Source organism: Camelus bactrianus, chromosome X, assembly GCF_048773025.1.
Source record: "Camelus bactrianus isolate YW-2024 breed Bactrian camel chromosome X, ASM4877302v1, whole genome shotgun sequence".
In the NCBI taxonomy this organism is placed as follows: domain Eukaryota; kingdom Metazoa; phylum Chordata; class Mammalia; order Artiodactyla; family Camelidae; genus Camelus; species Camelus bactrianus.
In genome coordinates this window covers 15,021,415-15,041,747 of record NC_133575.1, presented here as the reverse complement: position 1 = coordinate 15,041,747, position 20,333 = coordinate 15,021,415, and the positions used below count along the sequence as shown (strand labels likewise).

The following is a 20,333-nucleotide window of genomic DNA, read 5'->3' as shown; positions in this document are numbered from 1 at the left end:
AAATAATGTTTGTTGAAAACTTTAAGGTTTTAGCCATGATAACTATTATTTGTAATTTTAGTAGTGATAGATCGTTGAGGGTTTTTTTGTGTGTAGTTTTTTTTTTTTTACTGTTGTGCTGCTTTAATTGTCTCTAAAGGGTATAATTTCATTTCTGTTGTTTATTTTTTGAATGAACATAAACTAATAAAAGATTCTTATTTTCTCTCTCTCATTTTATTAGGAATGATCAGCATTCTAATTTTACAAGATTGAAAAATACTCATGTTGATGGATTCCAAAAACCTACATGTTTTGTAAAATCAAATTTTAGAAAATTTATTCAAAAACCTTACTTGGTAAGATTGCAGTTCCAAATTTTTAAATTTTTGTACCTGCCATTTTCCTTCTCAAATATATCTATATATACAGGGATCACCAATATTTTTCATTGTGTTTAGAACTGTTCGTTAAGTGAGTGTTACGATTCTTTCGTTCAGTGCTAAGGTTCTGTTGTTACTATGACAGAAAAAATGATCATCTTATTTGATGTAGCAGGATTTTATTGCATTTATTATAGTACTAGCTTTCTTTACTTAAGTTTTTTTGGAATAACTTTATTAAGGTATAATTTAAATACCATAAAATTCACCATGTTAGGTGTACAATTTAATGATTTTTTGTAAATTTACCAGGATGTGTAGCCATAACCATAATCCAGTTTTAGACTATTTTCATGACCCCAGTAAGAGCCCTCAGGCCTGTTTGACTATTTCCTGTTCCCATTCCCAGCTAACAACTAATCTACTTTCTGTTTGTAAAGATTTGCCTTTTCATAGCGCAGGTCACAAAACAGCAGCTGGCTTCCATAAGAGCAAGCAAGTGATGGCTAGGAAGATGGAAGCCAGAGTCTGTTTGTAACGTCATCTCAGAAGTGATATCCTACCACTTTGACCAAATCCCATTTGTAAGGAGCACATTACTAGATACAGGCTACACTCAAGGGCAGGAAATAACATAAGGGCCTGGATACTAGAAGGTGGAGATGATTGGGAGCCTGGTCAGAAGCTGCCTGGTATAGTTTTCCCACTGGCTCTCAATGGTTCACATCCCTTCATGTGCAAAATACACTCCTTCCTTCTCAAGGACCCCCAAAGTCTCATCTCATTACGTGTGTCTTTATGCATTTATTCAAATGTGTAGACTTAGCATAAATTCAAGATGACTACTAGGAAAGGGGTTTTATATGACTTTTCTTAAACTGGGGCGAGAAATAAAGGTGAGAAAGTTGATTTGTGAGAAGCACAGACTCCATTAGCAAATGGAGTAAATAGAAGGTTATAAGACTATTGATTTTGGAAAAAGAAACTGTCTTCAGAATGGGCCCCATCTTTTCTGTTGCCATCAAAAGGTTTGGATTTTTTGTAGTTATAATCTTAATATTCTGACTTCTGATAAAGTCATGGCAGGAGCATCTACTCATATCAGTTATCTGAGTCAGCAAAACCTGTCTCCTGCAGCATTGAGAATTTGTGTTCTCAGACAGTGGTAACTCGTTAGTGACTCCTAATAATAATGGGTTTGTTTCTCTTCTGGATGCCTGAATGAATACTAGATTTACAGTCCATTTTCTGACACTCGCCCATTGTGTTATACAAGAGTATTTATTTTGTTAAACTTCTCACATTCATGAGTTAAAGTAGCCCCTCACAAACTAACATGGGTTATATGAAGGAAGATGTGTGTATGTTCGTACAGCTAAGCTACATGCTACATGTTTTGTGTCCTTAATCCCGTGCATTTAAAATGTATGTTTATTGAATGGTAAAATGAACTTCTAAAAATAAAACTCAAAGCATATTAACCCATTCTAATACTTTTTTCATGCAGAATTATCATACTATGCAGAGAAAAGACATCATTACTCACAAACCATTTAGAGATGAGGAAAACCATCAAAACCCAAGAGGCTTTAGAAGACCTTTTAAGGTATTGAGTGTTATCTTCCATTTAATTCCAGCTTTGGTTTTATACTTCAAACATAATGTTCTAAGTGTTTGTAAATTAAAAGCTATTTTTGTGATATTTCAAATTGTAGTTATAAATTAGTATTTCTGGACATTTGTAGTTCACTGTAATCAGTTTAATGCTGACCCCTTTCCTCAGGACATGATTTTTAAATATTTTTTACCAGTGGAACTTCTTTTCAGATATCACATGGAAACTCAAATACATGAAACAGATCCAGATGGAGTGGCTCTAGGTGGGGAGGCAGGCAAGGTCCCAGACTCTCCCTTTAAGCCTGCCCCTTTACCTCTAAGAAATAAGCACATAGTTATAAAGCCTTCTCCAGGATTCACTGATTGAAAAACCCAGCCCATACACACACAACTGTCAGAGGCCTTCTGGGTCATCAGAGAAAGATTCTGGTCCAATAAGCTTTGTTAAAGCATATGTCATCACATTATGATTATTTGTACAGCTTTATCTCATGTCAGTGATACTTTTAATCAACCAACATGTTTGATTATCCAGAACACTTCATCCTTCAAACATATGGAATGGGAATTACAGTGCAAAGTGTTGTATTTCTCTCTCCTTGCTCTCAGAAGTTGAGGTGCTTTTAAATCCATCTTGACTGAATTTCCTGCTTATGATAGGTCCTTTTATCGTATTTTTCCACTCTGTGGTGTCTCTTTCCTCTACCCCCCCAAGAGAAAAGAATCTGAGCATTTTTTGGTGAAAGTTGCAGGCAAGGTGGCTAGAATAGTTAGCTCATTAGGAGGAAGTTAGTATGAGCAGAAAGGTAGTATGAACAATCTCCAAACCATATACTCGGAGGGTACTTGAGTGATTCTTTAATACTTTGCCTTCTTGAGAGTCAAAATTTCTAGATGTCGAAAGATTTTTTTCATTAGGTTTAACATAATTTGTAGCCATTGCATAGATAACATTTTTAGCCAATGGTTCCTGTACCTAACAGTGTTAGGTTTTCATTAGGTTTTTTTTAAAAAGCTACAGCATAGAATATATAAACATGTTTTATACCATCTTTTAATCCCTTAAGTAATGAGGCATAAAATCAACTAAAAATGTAATGTCTGCGTAACTTAGAGACAGTGTAGGTGGGCTTCAGATTTAAGTGTTTCCTACATGTTGCTCTTCCCATTAGTCAGATATAGTCGATTGTAGTATTTTTTCTAAGACTGTTAAAAGATCTATTTCCTGTTACCCTTTCTCCTTAAGGGAAAGTTCTTTAACATTAAATTATTTTAAAAATGTTTTTCAAAATGTATGCAATAATCTTTCATCTTGACCAGTCATTTAAAGCTGTGTAATGTTATATGGTTGTTTAGAAATTCACAATTCTTTATAGTACAATAGGAGGAAGAAATAATCCTTCCTAAGAAAAGGAGCTATTTTATTAAAATTTACTTTTTACGTGGATTGGACTAATTCAAAGCCAGGTAGTAATCACCTGATTAGATATGTAAAAATGGACAATGTAAATCTCAAGATTAGCTCTGATGTATCAAATTTGTACAGATAGTTTTAACAAAATTATAGTGTCTCATTATAATTCTATTTTACCTGAAATTTCTTTGTAGCTTTAAGAAAATAATTGGAAAATAGGCGTGGCATAAATACCTTTTTTATAAACTTATGTGCTTCATTATGCATAGCGTACCCATTCGTTAAATAATTGTGGAAAGAGGTATCTACTTAGTTTTTATAGTTATTCCTTTGTAGTATACAATTTATACACTTCCCACATGGAACACACAAATATTCATTGTCCTCTTATGGATACTGTAATACTGGGCAGTATGCAGGCCAGGAAATGTCTTTTTAAGTATAGCTCTTATCTTGAAAATATTTGCTATAACGGGGTTTTTATGGTAAAGAAATAGTGACTCAAATGTACGGACAAGAATAAAGTTAAGGGAGTTTTTTATTCTTAAATAGATATTGATATTTAATGTCTTCCCCTGCCCTTTTGGGATTTGATATACTTCACTAGGAATCAGAAGGCTAATTTTAGCTCATTAGAGGTTTTTAAAAGTTGTACTTGTCTTAGCATGTTAAATTTCAAGAGCTTCAATTTATTTTAACTTAACAGTTTTAAAAATTCATTTTATGTAAAATACTTTAAAATTTATTATTATAAAATAAACTAGGTAGCTGGTTTGAGGAAAACGTACTTTATTACCATCATTAACTTTTTCCCTTTAAATATAGAATTAAGGGCAGCTCTAAGTTCCAGACATTTTTTCCATTTCTTATACTAATAAAGTAGGTTTGGAAGCTGTAGTTTTAACATTTAATTATTTTTCCCTTTACAGACCAACTTTAGAGGTGGCAGATTTCAGCCCCAATATAAATCAGGCCTAGTACAGAAGAGCTTGTACATTCAGGCTAAATATCAGCGTCTGCGGTTCGCTGGTCCAAGGGGATTTATCACTAATAAATTCAGAGAAAGATTACTGAGGAAAAAAAAGGTTAGTTGGATTATGATCATTTAAAAAATGTTGAGTGACTTTTGAACTCCTAAAGTATCCATGTTTAATAGAAAAATTGGGTTTTTAATTTAATTTTGACTTAACCTAGATTTCAGTGTTCTTACTGCATGATAGTTGACCAAAAATTTAAAGGAGCAATGGTAATAGAGTTGTGAGACTGTTTAATCTTAAAATGACTTAGCTAGTATGCCTCGAATACTTTAAATATGCCTGATGTTTGAACTTTTTACTTTAGAATTTCTGTTGTATGGTTAATCTTTGAAATGAAAATTCAGGTAAAGACTTTTAGCTGATTTATTTTAGCCTTATTACAATGTGAATTATCTAGGTACCAAAAAATATTGAACTGACTAAATAAAAAAGGGTACATAATTGCAAAATACACTAACTTTTCTTTTTCCCCAATTCATTTATATTTGTTAATTGTAATAAAATATATGTGAAATAAAATTTGCCATTTTAACCATCTTTATACAATTCACTGGCATTAGTTACATTCACAATGCTGTGCAACCATCACCACTATATTGCTAACTTTCAATATTAATAAAAAATTTCATTACTTGATCATTTGAATTGCATACTCTTTTAGTTGTGGATTGATTTTATTTAAATTTGCCGTGTTGATATTTGAAAATGCAGCATAAATATGATATAAAATTAACTTCTACAAATTATATTTCAAATGAGAACAGAAGTGTTACATCTGTTAAGTGAGGCATGTTTGTCAACTACTGACTCATTTTTGTTAATAAATTTGGGCTATTATTTTCTTCTGAGAAAAAGATGTATATCTAATGTTGCTACCAAATCATCCAACTGATTTTATAAATTTTCTCACCTTCCGTGTTTCCATAAATATTCTTGCTTGTGAAGCCTTTACATTAAGCTTATTTAGTGATTTTAGTGAAACTTATTTTTTAAAAGATGGACCAATAGAATGGAGTTGACAACTGATTTTTTTTTGAAGTTTTAAGGTTGAATAGAATATTTTCTGCAACCTCTCCCATCCCCCAGTTTTAACTGAGTGACCTAGGAGAGGTTTCCAATTTCACTGTTATGAAAGCTCTCTCTTCTTCAAAAACGTGAGTGTAATTGGAGTCACGGTCCCCTCTCATACCCCTCCCTACCATTGGATCAAGGTGCTGCTTCTCTTTCTGCCTCATGTGGCTAGTTTCTTTGCAGCAGATCTTCTAGGCATGTGTCCCCAATCACAGATGGCAGCCTGGCTGTTCTCAGGGAAGCTAGTCATTGATAGTCAGGAGGAAGGCTGAGGCAAGCCTTTTCCTCAGTTGCAAGGTTGGGTTTCAGGTACACGTTGTGTGTTTCTCTTCTGTTAGCTCTGGGCTGACCTTTGAGTATTAGCTTCAGTTAACTCCATTTTATCTCTTTTTTAGATGATTTGGGGCTCCTGAGTGCTTACTTGACTGTCTGCCTCTGCCTGCAGTTTCTATATGCTCATTGAACTTGCTCCATTTCATCATCCTTTCCTTTGGCCCACCTTGCCCAGTTCCTGCTGACCACCCAGTTCTTCCAGACCACGTTGCCTACCAGCCTCACTTAACAGCATGTAGAAACAAGACATCAAGCCTTCATCTTAGGGTAACAAGTGTGTCCTAGAAAGAGCCACAACCTGCTTTGGATCTCCAATCGTTAGGGCCTAGGCTTTTTGTGTCATCTAGAATGTAGCTCTTACAGTTAGGGTCCCAGGTAGAACATAGTCTCACCTTCCTGTTGCCTTTCACTGCCAACTGAGTGCTTTAGAATTCATCCCCACACACTAGATTTTTAAAAAATTAATGTCTAATACTCTTTTTCTTGAGCCTACCATTCTGAATGCTACTTTATATATGTTTGTGTTGTAGCTACTATGACATGAGCTTTTCCAGCCTGGGTACTGTCAGTGCCTGCAAGCAAGCCATAGCCAGGCTTTGTATAGATTTGTTTTTGAACCAGGCCCACCTCTCCAAGCATGGCATGAAATCAGATACCCTAGTATTAGCGCCCTTCTTAACAGCTGGGCTCCACACTCCCCTAACCTTTAGGGGAGGGAATGAGGGATTGCAGCTGTTCTGTTTCTGCCAAAGTCTGAACTAAGGTACTTAAGGCTTACTTGACATCAGAGCCATTCCAGGACTGCTGTGCTACTCCGGAACCCCATTCCATACGTACAGACCGACAGTTTAGACCTATTGCTCCATTTTACCTTGATTTTCATGTCCTAAAGAAAAAAGGTGAAAGCCTGAGTCTTTGGTTTCTTCCAGCTTTGCTTCATCCCAAGCTTTAGCATTGGAGGGAACTTTGGCGGTCCTGCCCTGGAGAGAAACCTTAGTCTGAGCAGCATCTGTACACTGCTTTGGCTTTTTGCCCTACTAGGGAGTTCATTGTTTTCAATTATTAGATCACCAGCTACATTAATTAAGGATGCATGCTTAATTAATCTAGGTGCCCTGGAACTTCTTGAACCTGAAATTAGATATGAACCTATGTATCCCCACATTCTTCAAAGACCAACAGGAAGATTTAGATTGATCTTGTCTGGACTTCTCACTCCCCCACCATATTGAAATGTCTGGACTGATCATTTATGGCTTGAAGTTCTTGTGATGCTCATCTGGTGTACAGTCTGGTTACTGTGCCATCAGATATGGGCTGCTTGTTTCCAACACCAAACAGCCTCAGGGAAGGGTCAGGGAGATCCTATTTATGCTCCTAATATGTCCTCTTGTTCACTTACCAGAACATTTGTGGCTTCCCTAAAACTGCATTGGCTCCTCAGCTGCCTCCCAAGTAGTAAGATTCCCAAGCAGTATTAGGAAAGTACAGAACCGAAATTCTTCCTCCTCATTCATCTTGGACTTGTCATATTAATCCCATTCTGGCACCTAGATTTCATTTTATTATGTTTCCTTTCTCTTGGATTCTGTGCTTGGGCTGGAAGATGAGGGGTTGGGAGAAATGTCTATTACTTCCTGGAATAAGGCTTGTCATTTATCGACTGTCATTCACAAGTGCCCCCATTAAGTATTCTCTGCCTATCATAGAAAGTTTTAGAAACTCTTGAGGGTCTATGATCAGATTAGAACAAAGAACCTAGTCAGAATTCATGAAGCCCCCTCTGGGAATGTTGCCTCTGAAAATCTCTTGGCAGTTGTGCATTTGGTCAGGAAAACATGGAGTTCTCAGCATCATAGATACTCCAGCAGCCTCAGGTGCCTGTAAACTAGGTGTCTACCAGACCTCTGCCCATGGATAGAAAGAGGGGGAAGGACAGAGCATAAAGACACTGCAGGGAGGAAGTTAAAGACTGGGATTCATGGCTTTGGGGGTTGAAAAAAACCTTGAAAGTCATGGAGTACAAAGATAGAACAGGAGCCAAGCTCAGATGAATCAACAGGAACCTGTTGTACACCTGCTGTGTGCCTCAAGCTGAAGTATGCTGGGGCACAAAAGGAGTGATTATTGCGATGCTTGCACAGCTCTGTGGTTATGCTGAAAACCACTGAGTTACACACTTTAAATGGATGCACTGTATGGTTTGTGAATTTTATCTCAGTAAAGCTGTTAAAAATAAAATCACACTTGCTCTCCTCCCCAGACCACTGATTTCTCCTCATGGTCCATAGCTCTCCCAGGTAGCCAGCCACACTAGAAACTTGTCCGGCTAATCCTCCCAGTTCTCCTTCCAACTGTGATTGTTCTAAGTCGTCTTATTTCTATCACTCACCCATTGCTTCGTTCAGTTCATTCATTTTCATGGCTGCATATCATTCCACTCTATGGATGTATTATATATCTCAGTGCTCTTCAAACTTCTGCTTACTTACCCTAACATTTTGAAAAACTTATCTACTTCCTTGCACATTTTTAGGTTGGTATCTAATATTTTTTGTAAGTTTTTCATAAAGGATATTTCTGCCATACTATAGAGGGTCTTAAATAAAACTGTTAAACATCATTCTCATTCTTTTAAATCTCTTCACTGAACCTGCAAACCACAAGAATTTGATAACTAACATCATCTATTTTTTAAAATATGCAATTTCTTTTAACAGTGAGAAATTTTACATCATTCCTTTTTTTTTTGACTTGAATTTGGATCCTATTCTGCTTGCCCCATAGACTTTTATCTTTGAAAATCTTTTATTGACCACCAAATCAAATATAATACCTAATATTAACCTATTACTGTGAGTGTTAAGTGTTAAATATTTCCTCTGGATTGAATTAACATTACAGTTGATCAAGATAGCATGTAATATATTATAGATTTTGTTAAGTATTGATTAGACAAAAATTTTATTGGAAAATGCATTTCTCTTTTCAATTAGTTCATGTATTCATAGATACATATTACTAGCAGAATAATAGTGTTCAAGTATCCATTCTAATTGTATTTTTTCTCTTGATAGATGTAAGTCCTGAGAAATCTTGTTTATATGATTGTATAGCTGAAAATGAAAGGACTTTTCTTATAGCGATGCCATTCGTTTCTTTGGACTCACTCTGAATTATAGGCCAAAAATCACTTAGTGATCTATCATCAAATAAATATTTTGAATGTTGTTTTACTGACAGCTTGATTTTATCCTCCTACAATTAAACAAAAGCAAAGAAATGGAAAGCTTCCGACTTGGAGAAGCATGCTATTTATTACTAGCTGCTAGGGTTGAATCACTTTCTTGCCACAATTAGTAATATTTCCAATTGTCCCCTTTTTGCGGGAGGGGGAGTCCCCAGGTAATGCAAAGTACTAAGATTCAGGATGAGAAGGTGTATCTTTCTGGTTTAGAGTGAGAGGTAGGAGACCAGCCTTAACCAATTGTACAGGCAGGTTAAGTTTAGAAAGCAAACATGGAGAATTTGAAGATCTGGAAATTAATTCCCTCCAAGCTGTCTGTATCCACATACTCACTGGAAAGTCTTCATATACCTGTCAGGGTATGTGTACCCCCGTTTGATGACTGCTGACTTACTTAACCAAGCCTCTGTTGATGATACTTTACAGGTTTTCATTATTTTGGTAACGCCACTGTGCACATTGATGTTTTGGTACCTTGCCAGAGCTCCCTTTTTATTCATTTCTGCTCTCACCAGAAGTACATGAAAGGGCCTGTTTATACCCTAGCCAGCACTCCATATTATCAGTCTTTATTACCCGTTGTTAATCTAATAGCAGAAAATAGTTCTCACTTGCCTTTCTTCAATTATTAATGAGGTGAGCGTGTTTTTTTATATGTTATTGGCCATTTGTATTTCTTCCCTCAGTTTCCTTATTCCTATGCTTTGCCAGTGTTTCTCTTTTTCTTATTGATTTGTGAGAGCTGTTGATTTACTAAGGGTATTAACCAGTCATACATTTTGCTGCTATTTATTTTGTTTGTCAGCTGTTGATGGTGGCTTTTATATTACAGAACTTGGAAATGTCCATGAATCTGTCAAGTTTACCTTATATGGCTTTAAGATTTCACATCATGTTTATGCTTACAAAAATTCCTTACTGTGTTTCCTTTAAGCAGTTTTGTTACTGAACTCAGGTCCAGCTGCTCGCCACTTGAAAATCAATGCCCAAGAGGCAAGTGTTGGTAGAAGTGGAAAATGTTGCTTTTAATCAGAAAGCCAGCAATTTGGGAAGAAGGCCAGGACTCAGTGTCCCCAAAAGCCAACTCCCAAGGTTCTGCTCGGCCATGAAAGTTTTTAAAGGGAAAAGGGAAGTAATCTTGGTTAATCATCGAGATGGGGGCAGAGGCGTCACCATCTGCCACTGCGTGCAGCTTGTCGACTTCTTGTGATCTTTCCTTAGATGCTGTATTGTTCACACAGTTTGTGAGATGACTGAAGGGGACGCTAGGGAGGAGATCTTAATTATTTATTCTTCATTTCTACTTCTTTGATCTACAGAAAGAACCAACAGGTTAGGCAAGGCATTGTGTGATCAAAAGATTTGAAAGGTGTGCTTGGACAGGAGATGAGTAGGGCATGAGGGTGCCTGGTGTAAAGTTAGTGACAATATTGCTCTGCTATAGTGACAAGAGAAAGGGGGCCTCCTGCAGAGAGCTCTTTCCTGCCAAAAGCTGCATACAATTTTATGGTTACTTTTTTAAACATATGAATATTTGTTCTTATTTGAATTTGTTTTTATAATACAATGTGAGGTCAGGATCTAATTTTTCCTCCCGATGGACAGTCAGTTTTTCTAATACTGCTTATTGAATAGTTTGTCCTTTCCCCACTGATTGAAAATGCCACATTTACTGTATGTCACATTCTCAGATATTCCTGGTCTGTTTTGGGAATCTTTGGAGCCTCTAACTTGCTCCCTTGTCTCCTGTGATTAGCTTAGTCTGTCCTTTCACTACTAATGCAGTTACTGTCCTGAAACACAGTCTGAATCATACCAGTTTTGTGCCAGCACCTTCCAAGGAAGATTCTGTTGCCTACAAAAAATGAGACCAGACTTGTTAGCCAGGTCCAGCACTAAGCTACCTTTCTAATTACATGTTTCCATACAGCCTCTGCTTTTTGGAGCATAACATATGTTTTCATGTATTTCTATCTTTGTTCCTGCTATTCTCTTGGCTAGAAATAGCATCCTGATCCCCATTCTTTTCTTATTAAACCCTTCTTTGCTTTTAAGCCCCACTGAAAAGCCTTACCAGAGCCCCTCTTTAGCTCTTGTTCCATTTGATCTCTATCTGTTGCTATTTACCTTCCTGTTTCTTCCAACAAACGATCAACTCCTTGAGGCTAGAGAGTACCTCATAAGTCTTCATGTCTTCCCCTATTGGCCTTTCATATAGTCTATCTTTAAAAATGCTTGTTGAATGGAATCAAATCTAATCTCTCCCTCTTTCTTTCACACACACACACATACACACTCCATAGTTCTAAAAAGTCAGCGAACAGCAGCAATTGTGTCAGGGGTCCCAGGACCACCCCAGTGCGCGGATTGGCTAGGAGGACTCAGAGGACGCAGCAGGTGGCGGCACTCACCGCTGGGCTGTGTTACAGCCGAGGCTGCACGGGTGCCACCAGCCAAGGGAACTGGCGCCCCGGGCAAAGCCCAGAGGAGCCCAGCTGCGAGTTTCCCAGAGTGTCGTCCTCTCCCACTGCGGTCACACAGGGTGTGCGTGAGCCCCCGGCGACGAGCTGTGACAGCACGTGTGAAATGTTGCCAGCCAGGGACGCTGGTTAGAGACTCAGTGCCCAGCGCTGGTCATGTAGGCGCCCCCTGCCAGCCACACCCCCAAATTCCAGACTCTGAGCGGGAAAGCGGGGTAAGTCCCGTCGTTTGTACAGACAGCTTAGGCCCTGTGAGCTCCTCATGACTTCAGGGTGAGAACCGTCCTGAAGTCCAAGTTTCCAGATGCTTACAAGGGTCAACCTTGTAAACAGGCCCATCCAAGGACAGCAGTCAGGTCTGCTGTGTTGACTCTCTCCTGCACGAGGAAATTGATGTTTAGAGAGGTTAAGTAACCTAGCCAAGGTGATCCAGCTATTAGGTAACAGTGCTAGGTCTGTCTGGCTCCAAAGCCTAGATTTTGAACTGAAATGAACTGAACTCAGTGCCCAGTGCTGGTCACGTGGGTACCCCTTGCCAGGCACATACCCAAATTCCAGACTCTGAGCAAGAAAGCAGGTATTCAGCATAGACCATATTGTTTGCACAATTTAGACACTCATCAGTGGTGAGAACTCTCCTGAAATCTAAGTTCTTAGATGCCAGCCAAGAGCTAACCTTACAAGCAGGCCTTTCAAAGGATAACGGTCAAGTATGCTGTGTTAACTCTTTTCTGTACAACCATGTTTTGAAGAGCTTAATTTCACAGATGGTAAGTGCCTAAAGAGAGGAGGAAAAAATCAATATGTTAGAAATGGTCAGAGAATGTATGCTAAGTGCTTTGATTTCTACTCTCTTCACAGAGGAGGTAGGTTGTAAGCAGAATCACGGAGAAGAGCAGGACACGGGAGGGCCTGTGGCTAAAGATCCATGTTTGGCAGGAGAATGTGGAGCTGGGTAGAGACAGGTTATGCAAACTATGGAGGCTTCAAAATCTGGGTAGAATATGAAGGGTGTGAGGTGTCAGCAGTAAGACATCTTCCTAGACTGAGAAGGAGAAAGTGGTGTCTGAGGATGATTGCTTGGTGGGCAGTGGGTAGGAAGGTTCTGGAAGGAGGCGAGATGCAGAAAGACCAACAAGGAAACACTTGCAATGACACAAGTGTCAAGTTATGAAAACCTAGGTGAGGGTGATGCTCATACGTCTAGTTCAGCATTCTGCCTAAAATAGGTTTTCACGTAATTGGAAGAATGTAGCGGGGGTCAATCCGAGAGACATTGTAGAAGCAATGTCAAGGGTGAATGTGGCTCAGAGTAATTCCACATTTTTATAAATAAGATATTTCAGTTGAAGAAAAACTGAATTTATTATACTTTGTTTTGAAAGTTGTTAGTAGGCAACAGACATTTTATTTGAAGATCAATGTATATGATTTTTATATTATGTAATGGGTAAAGAAATAGGGTACAATGAAGTCTGCCTCTATTTAAGGGAATGATGTTGACAAAAATATATGCATATACTTTGAACATTTTGTTAACCAAAAGAGAAAGAAGAATTTTCTGTCGGAACTGTTTTTGTTTGGAATTAAACGTTTCCATACTAATACAAATGCCAAAAAATAAATCTTTCAAATTTCTTTCAGTTTTAATAATGTAAGATCCTAGTAAAAGGTAAGGCTATATGTATTAATAAGTTTTTTAATGTCTCAGAAAAAATGCCATTCTACCATTTTTGCTCTTTTATTAGTTGCATGGTCTTATGTCCAGTTTGTGGTTGGTAACTTAATATTTTGCATAGCATCACAGTATAGAATTCAGTCATTATCCTATAATCATAGTCTTATTGTGAATTCCTTTTCCTGTGTTTATTGAAGTCATACATCTTTTTACATTGTAGGTAACCATCCAAAAGCAAGAAAGCTTTCCTCCCTCTAACAGCTTTCTCTGCTGTTACCAGGCAAGCTAGAAGAGTCCATATAGTTTTAGAATTAGATATCATATGATGACAAAGATAAAATACCCATTTGAAGTTGTGCGTGTGTCATGTTAGGCTCTGTACTTGAGGGACTAAGGTTTAAGAGTCTTGATATTTTTGTCAGAGATATCCCCAGTGAAACCCACCCAAACAGCAGAATGCTGTATGGTATTCTAGCCTAACGAGAGCCATATATTTTCTCTGTCCTACTGACTATCATTTGATATCCACTTTGATGTGTTCTGTTGTTCCTTTGTGTCTTTGGGGATCCACATCACTTTGTGGGGATCTTGAGTGCGAGCAGTAAATATATTAATTAAAATATTTTGAAAATTGCAGTGTAAACAAAACTCTAGCTCAGATGTTGGAACTAATGCTTCTTTTAAAGTCTGTATTTCTTTTGTTTTCTCTCAATAGGAATATACAAACATTGTCCCAGCAATCTAATTTGGAATTGTTAGAAATGGAAACGACACTACAGGACGATATTTGGGAGCATCTTTTTTTGTCAAGAGTTAGAATTGGCACTAAAGCACTAATACTGTAACTTTCTTGATAAAATAACTTTATTTTTCCGTAGTGGAATGCTGCAACTTTTTTACACTTAACAGTTGCTTTTAAATTACAGTATTCAATTTAAAAGTTGTACTAATTACAGCTTCTTTTGCAGAAAGTCTCAAAAGGGCATTATTTGTTGACGCATTTTTCTCTGAGCATGGTTTCATAGAGAACTGAGTTATATCCAGACATTTCTATGTTGAAAGTTTCGCTTATGTAATAAAAAACAAAAACAAAAGTATCCGAATTGTATAGTGTCTGTACATGAAAGAACTTGAAACAGTGGCCTTATGGTAGCAATTTTTATACAAGATTTTTCTTTTTCTGATGACATTTTGGCTTACAACTTGAAGTTTTCTTAAGCTTCTGAAGATCAAGGTCTATATAATTCATGCATTTCATATTATGACACAGGAAGGCAAGAGAAAAGGTGCTTCAAATTTTCCATCAGGTAGTTATGAGTGCACTGAATTTTTAGTAATTGGTTCATTCGGTTTTTTCCACAACTATTTGCTCTTTTCCACTTTCAAAATGCTCTTGTTGAAAATCCATATTTTATAATCTGTATTCCATCTTTCTTTCCCTCAGGGCAAGCTTGTGCAGATCATATTTTTAAAGGCTTTTAAAAAACTGACAAGCAAAATCTCATATTGGAAACTGTACTTTACTATTACAGCATTACACAGTTTGCAAGCACATACTCTAACATGTTTATCTTCAGTTTAGTTGTATTGAGTACCTACTGTGTATAAAGTAACACTGATGGGACTTTAAATGATCTTCTAGGTCTCAGTACCTTATTTCTTTATGTTTTCTCTGTTCTGCTTGATAGTGCGTATACATTCCCATTTAAATTTTTGTGAAATGTTTAATTGTAATGAAATAAAATATTGTTGCTCCTTCTGCTCGAAGCAGTTACTTGCTAGTTTGTGAGAACATTATTTTAATTTTGCATGGCAGGTATAGCCTGGGTAGGACCTACTGGTGTTTAAAACACTATTCTACACTTACAAAGTCAGAACTTGCTGCATCAAAATCTGATAAGAACTTAATTTTTCATGACTGGATTATGAAAAATCTTACTGCAAACATTTAATTTTTAAAAATATACCTTTAAAAGATAGAGCAGCCATTTCCTTAGTGGGTCAACAGTAAAGGAGGGTCAAGAGCACTTGATGCATTAAAATCGGGTAATAAATTTGGATAGATGACCTGTCTTATGCTGTGTACTGTCTCTGTAGGTCACGTTTTCCAAACATATTTAACATTCCACTTATGGTAAGGAAGAAATGCATGCACACGGTAGAAGACAACTTTATTTTGTGTTAGGTACTCATAACATCTGCCTTAAATTTTTAAATAATTTATTTCATTTATTCCCATATTCTGACGGATAGTAATAAGCCTTGAATAGCTGATCATTAGATTAACACATATTTATTGCACAGATTCTGCCCTAAAATTACAGCAGTGAACAAGAGAAGACTCATGGAGCCTGTCTTTACAGTATGAACAGTCTGATGGGAAAACAGACATTAAACATAGAAATGTAACTCAGTAAACAACATTGATACTATAGTTTGATTTTTATTTATTGTAGCACTTAAGTGTAAAATAGTTTCATTACTTAATCATTCCACAACTGATTTTAGGCATATTTGAGCATACTTTTGGCACTCTCTCAAAATGTTATTTGCAAAATACCTATTTGTAGCATGGATGTACTTAGAAAACATAGAGTGCATAAGGTCTAAAGGCTAAAAAGAAAGGCTTGCTTTATAATTTAGAGTATAAAATAAGGACAGGGGCCATGTCTGTCTTGTTCATTGTAGCATCTCCAGCTGCAAGCATCCTATTTGACACATAGTAGAAACTCATGAAATACTAGTTGCATGAATGAGTAACAAATAGAATATGTATATTAGGAACTAAATATCTTAATTTTCATGTGGAGGTTGAACAAAAGGTTATCCATAGCACTTTTTATTGACTGGAAAGAATTTGAATTCTTTAATGCATGAGACTTTAGAAAAGAAGTTGTTTTGATAAGTCACATTCATTGCTTTCTCCCTTTCCTCCTCTGTGTGGAAGGCCCTTCTCTGGCACTGGAAGACAGAGATAATAAGACACAGTTCCTGCTCTGAGGAACCTCACAGACTGGGGAGGAGATTCACAAAAGCAAAGAACTGCAATCTAGAGCGTTAAGTACTATAGCAGACGTAATCTACTCAAGGTTGAGAGAAAAATTGGCATTCCTGGTTGAGTAGCCCCTGGTCACGTTTCTTACTGGTTTCGCAAACCTCAGAAGCCACTATTCTGTTGGTGGTTTTGCTAGTTTTAAAATTAGATGGGTTGGGGAAAACTGGGTAAAGGTGTACATGGGATCTCTCTGGATTATTTCTTACAGCTTCATATAAGTCTAAAATTATCTCAGTATAAATTTCAGTTTTAAAAAGAATCAACTATAAATCTTACCACAGGGAAAAAGAAATATTTTGGAGGATACATTTTCTTTTTTTTTTCTATTGGAAAAAGAACTATTATACTGACATTATAATTATGTATATGCATAATATGGACCACATTTTACCCAATAAATCTTAGATTTTTAAATAGTTTTTAGGAAAAGAATGGAGATACTTTCAGGTGGAAGCAAGAAAAAGCAAGCTGGATCAGAAACTCTCCTACGTTATCTAGCAAATCCAATAACCAGCAACCACAGACTGGCCCGCAGCCAGCAGACAAGGACGCAGGGAAATGATGCTCATGCAACAAAGGTGCGGCCTGACTTCAGCCCTCCCCACCTCGCTAAGTAGCACTGAGCCAAGAAACGGAGTGACTGGGGCCCCAGTATGGACAAGGGGACAGAAGAGATGACTAGGTCACATGGAGAAGAGTCTAGGAAAATCCTTGGGAAGGTGGAGTCTATGCTATTGTCTCAGGTCCTCAGCGAAAGGGGAAAGATTCACCAGGACAAGACACTCTCCAGGTCACAGAGCAGCCTGGGGCAGCCAAAGCCCCCAGTATAAGATAGGCCTTTGGGTCCAGGAGCACCAGTTCTGGATGCTTAATGGGAACCCAGAAGAGAGAGAAGGATACCAGGTTCCCCAACACAGTTTCTCGGAAAGGAATGGTTATGAGCTCTGAATGCATTAAAATACTCAACGAAGATTTTAAAATTGAGGCATCAGAGTTGTAGAATAGAATATAAATGTTATAAATCTTGACAAAAATTAAAATGTGTTAATCAGTTGGGACATGGCAGGGGTGGGGTGGGGTGGGGGAAAATGGAACCAAGACTAAGAACTAACCACCTCATCTTCTGTGGCCAGGTATCAAGTTACAGTGTCTAAGATTTTGTTATATAAAATAGAATAAAACCTAGTGCCCAACCTTAAGTTGTTCATAGTCTTTTTTTCTTGACCTTAACGCAGTGGTTCTCAAAATGTGGTTCCCTAACCAGCAAAATCAGCATCTCATGTGAACTTGTTAGAAATGCAAATTCTCAGGCCCCACGCTAGACCTGCTGAATCAAAAGCTCTGGTGGTGGACCCAGCTGTCTTTTAACAAGCCCTCCAGGGGATTCTGATGCACGCTCAAGTCTGAGAATCACTGGTTTCCTTAGGTTTTTTTAGGAACCCATAGCCCTTACAGTGAAAAAATATTAATCTGAAGTTCAGCAGCACCTTCAGCTTCATTTCTAATATTTTCTGTAGCATTCAAATCAAGTTAACTCTAAAACTTTTAAAAATAGAAAGTACAGTGATTCTCACCATCAGTCCTCTCCTCCGTGTACATGTGAAGAGAGAGGTCAGGACACATGCCCACCTGCTGTTAACACGGAATTTCTTAAGTGGTGAAGTTATAAGTGCCTCTTTGTGCTTTTCTGTATTGGTTGAATATAATGAGCATTGTATCGTTTTTATAAAATAAAGTCTTTTAATAAAAGTGGTAAGAATATTTCATCCTCTCCATTGTATATGTGTTACTAAAATCCATGTAAACAAGCTTTATCTCCTTAGTCCAGAAGGGTTTTACTCCTCCATCATCAAATGTGGACAAGCTTATTTAAGGTATGTGTTAACTTTTTAGTAAAATTATTGCTTTATAATATTTAACATAATTACATATAATTTGAATTCACTCAGAATAGTATGTAAAAGGAAGAAAAATTCATAACCACACTGTTCATATATTTAGTGTAAACTAACATTTTGCTATTTGTTATTAGTCTTTTTTTCTGAGCTTTTTCTTTCTGGTAGTTGAGATAATGTCTTATTTATGTATATTCGGAAGCCTTTGCACATAGTCACATAATGTGTTTGCGGTTTGTATGACAGTCAAGTCTACGTATTTTAGAGGGCAGAGGACAGAATCTCATTCCCAGAAAGCTAAAAATATCTTACAAAATTCTGAATTATTAAAATTAGGAGAGCTGATTTGTTTTTGCTGTACACATCGTTTAAGATATGAAAAACTAGATTAAATTTTATAGATAATCTTCTAAAGTAAATTCTTACCTCAGATTCTAGTCCCTTCTAGTGATACTTAAAGTAATATTTAGTAAAGGAGAAATTGACTCCAGTGTTGGGACGTTCTTGGTGATGAGAGTTTCTTCAAGGGATTGCAGGGAACACGGTGCTGCAGACTTAATGGTCTCTTAACAACTGTGGTGAAAAACGTTGCCTAGAAGTTCCTCAGAAAGCCCATATAATGCAACAATTCCACTCCACACCCAAAAGAAGTGAAAAGAGAGACTCACATACGTGTGCTTGCGGCATTATTCACAAAAGCCCAAAGGTGGAAACAACTCAAGTGTCCATCAACAGATGAACAGATAAAGTGTGGTCTATCAATGGACTCTTACTCAGCCATAAAAGTGAATGAAGTGCTGACACATGCTACCACGGGCATAAGCCTGGTAAATGTTACGCTGAGTGAAATAAGCCAGTCACAAAAGGACAAATATTATATGATTTGACTCATATGAAATATCTAGAATAAGTTGGAAATAACTTTCTTTGTAGTTTAGAAACATTTCTCCATTGCTTTGGCTCCTGCTCCTGTATATGTGAACTATTTTTCTTTTATCCTCAGAGATTTAGGATTTTGTCTTTTTCTCTGATACTCTGAAAGTCATCGATGAGGGGTCCTGTGTATGAGTCTTTCATGCAGGACTCTGAGCTCCTGCTGGGCCCCTTCTGTGATCATCTCCCTTCCACCATCTCTCTCTCCTGAAGCGCTGTCCTTACCTCCAACCCTCAAGCCAGCACTTGGCAATGTGGACTCTTTTTCAATTGTTTACTCTTCTCATCACTTTTGCTATTTATTCACTTTTTGTATCTCTTCCAGAGCTCCTGCTCTTTTGGTGTTTGTTGAATTCAGTGACTTCTTTTCCCTTCCTGTGGCTTCCCCTACCTGGTCTTCTCCCCTGGACCTCTTCTCCGTCTCCTCCAAGGCCTCTGGCCCTCTGTCTGCCCTCTTGTACTGGTCATCCTGAGAGCCCATTCCCTGGCTCTCTTCTCTCCCTCCACATTTTTCTTGGGTGATTTCATTTAGATTCATGTATTTTGATACCATGTGTTCATTAATGTTAAAAAAAAAAAAAGTAATCTCCACCCCTGACCTCTCTTCCGTTTGTCACGTACAAATTTTCACCGGAATGTCCTACAACCATCTCAAACTCACTCTGCCTGAAACTGAACTGAACCCCAAAAGTGTTCTTCCTCTGTTCATGATCTCAGGTAATAGCTCCCTAATTCACAAAGAGACTCAGAATCCAGGCAGTCCCTTCAGAGTCTGTTTTTTTCCAATTTTTGAAAAAAAAAAATCTCTCCTTGAATGACCAGCCATGACTTGATCTCACCTTTCTCGCATCTGATCTTTGTTAAGTACCCGGTGCGGTGTGCAAGGCAGGTGGTGGGTAACATTGCCACAGCTTTGAGATGACCAGAGGTTAAATGGCTTTCCCAAGGTTATGTAGTTACTGCGAGGTGGAATTGGCAGCCAAGCCTAAGGCTCAGTCTCGCCTGTTCTGACCGTATGAATAACAGGTCACAAGTACCAAGTGCTTACTCTGTGTCAGGCAACGGCCTAGCACTCTCCATGTATTAGCTCATTTCATCTTCAAAGACAAACGATGAGGTAGGTACTAGCATTATCTCTATTATACAGATGAGGAAACTGAGGCACAGAGAAGGGAAGTAACTGCCCAAGATCACCAGCTAATAAGTGCCAG

General features: G+C 37.6%; 1 protein-coding gene across 8 annotated transcripts in view; it reads left to right on the top strand.

Annotated features, from left to right (window-relative positions):
- BCLAF3 (BCLAF1 and THRAP3 family member 3) overlaps positions 1-14,998 on the top strand; it is a 49,486-nt gene extending 34,488 nt beyond the window's left edge. For 7 of the 8 annotated variants that reach the window (XM_074359960.1, XM_074359957.1, XM_074359955.1 and 4 more), the window contains 4 exons: positions 224-338; positions 1,870-1,968; positions 4,323-4,478; positions 13,955-14,998. In XM_074359960.1, the coding sequence (XP_074216061.1) occupies positions 224-338; positions 1,870-1,968; positions 4,323-4,478; positions 13,955-13,984 (400 nt within the window). In that variant the 3' untranslated portion in view covers positions 13,985-14,998. The remainder of the gene's footprint in view (positions 1-223; positions 339-1,869; positions 1,969-4,322; positions 4,479-13,954) is intronic. The other variant, XM_074359958.1, reaches the window with a different exon arrangement.
- Positions 14,999-20,333: the final 5,335 nt, after the last annotated feature.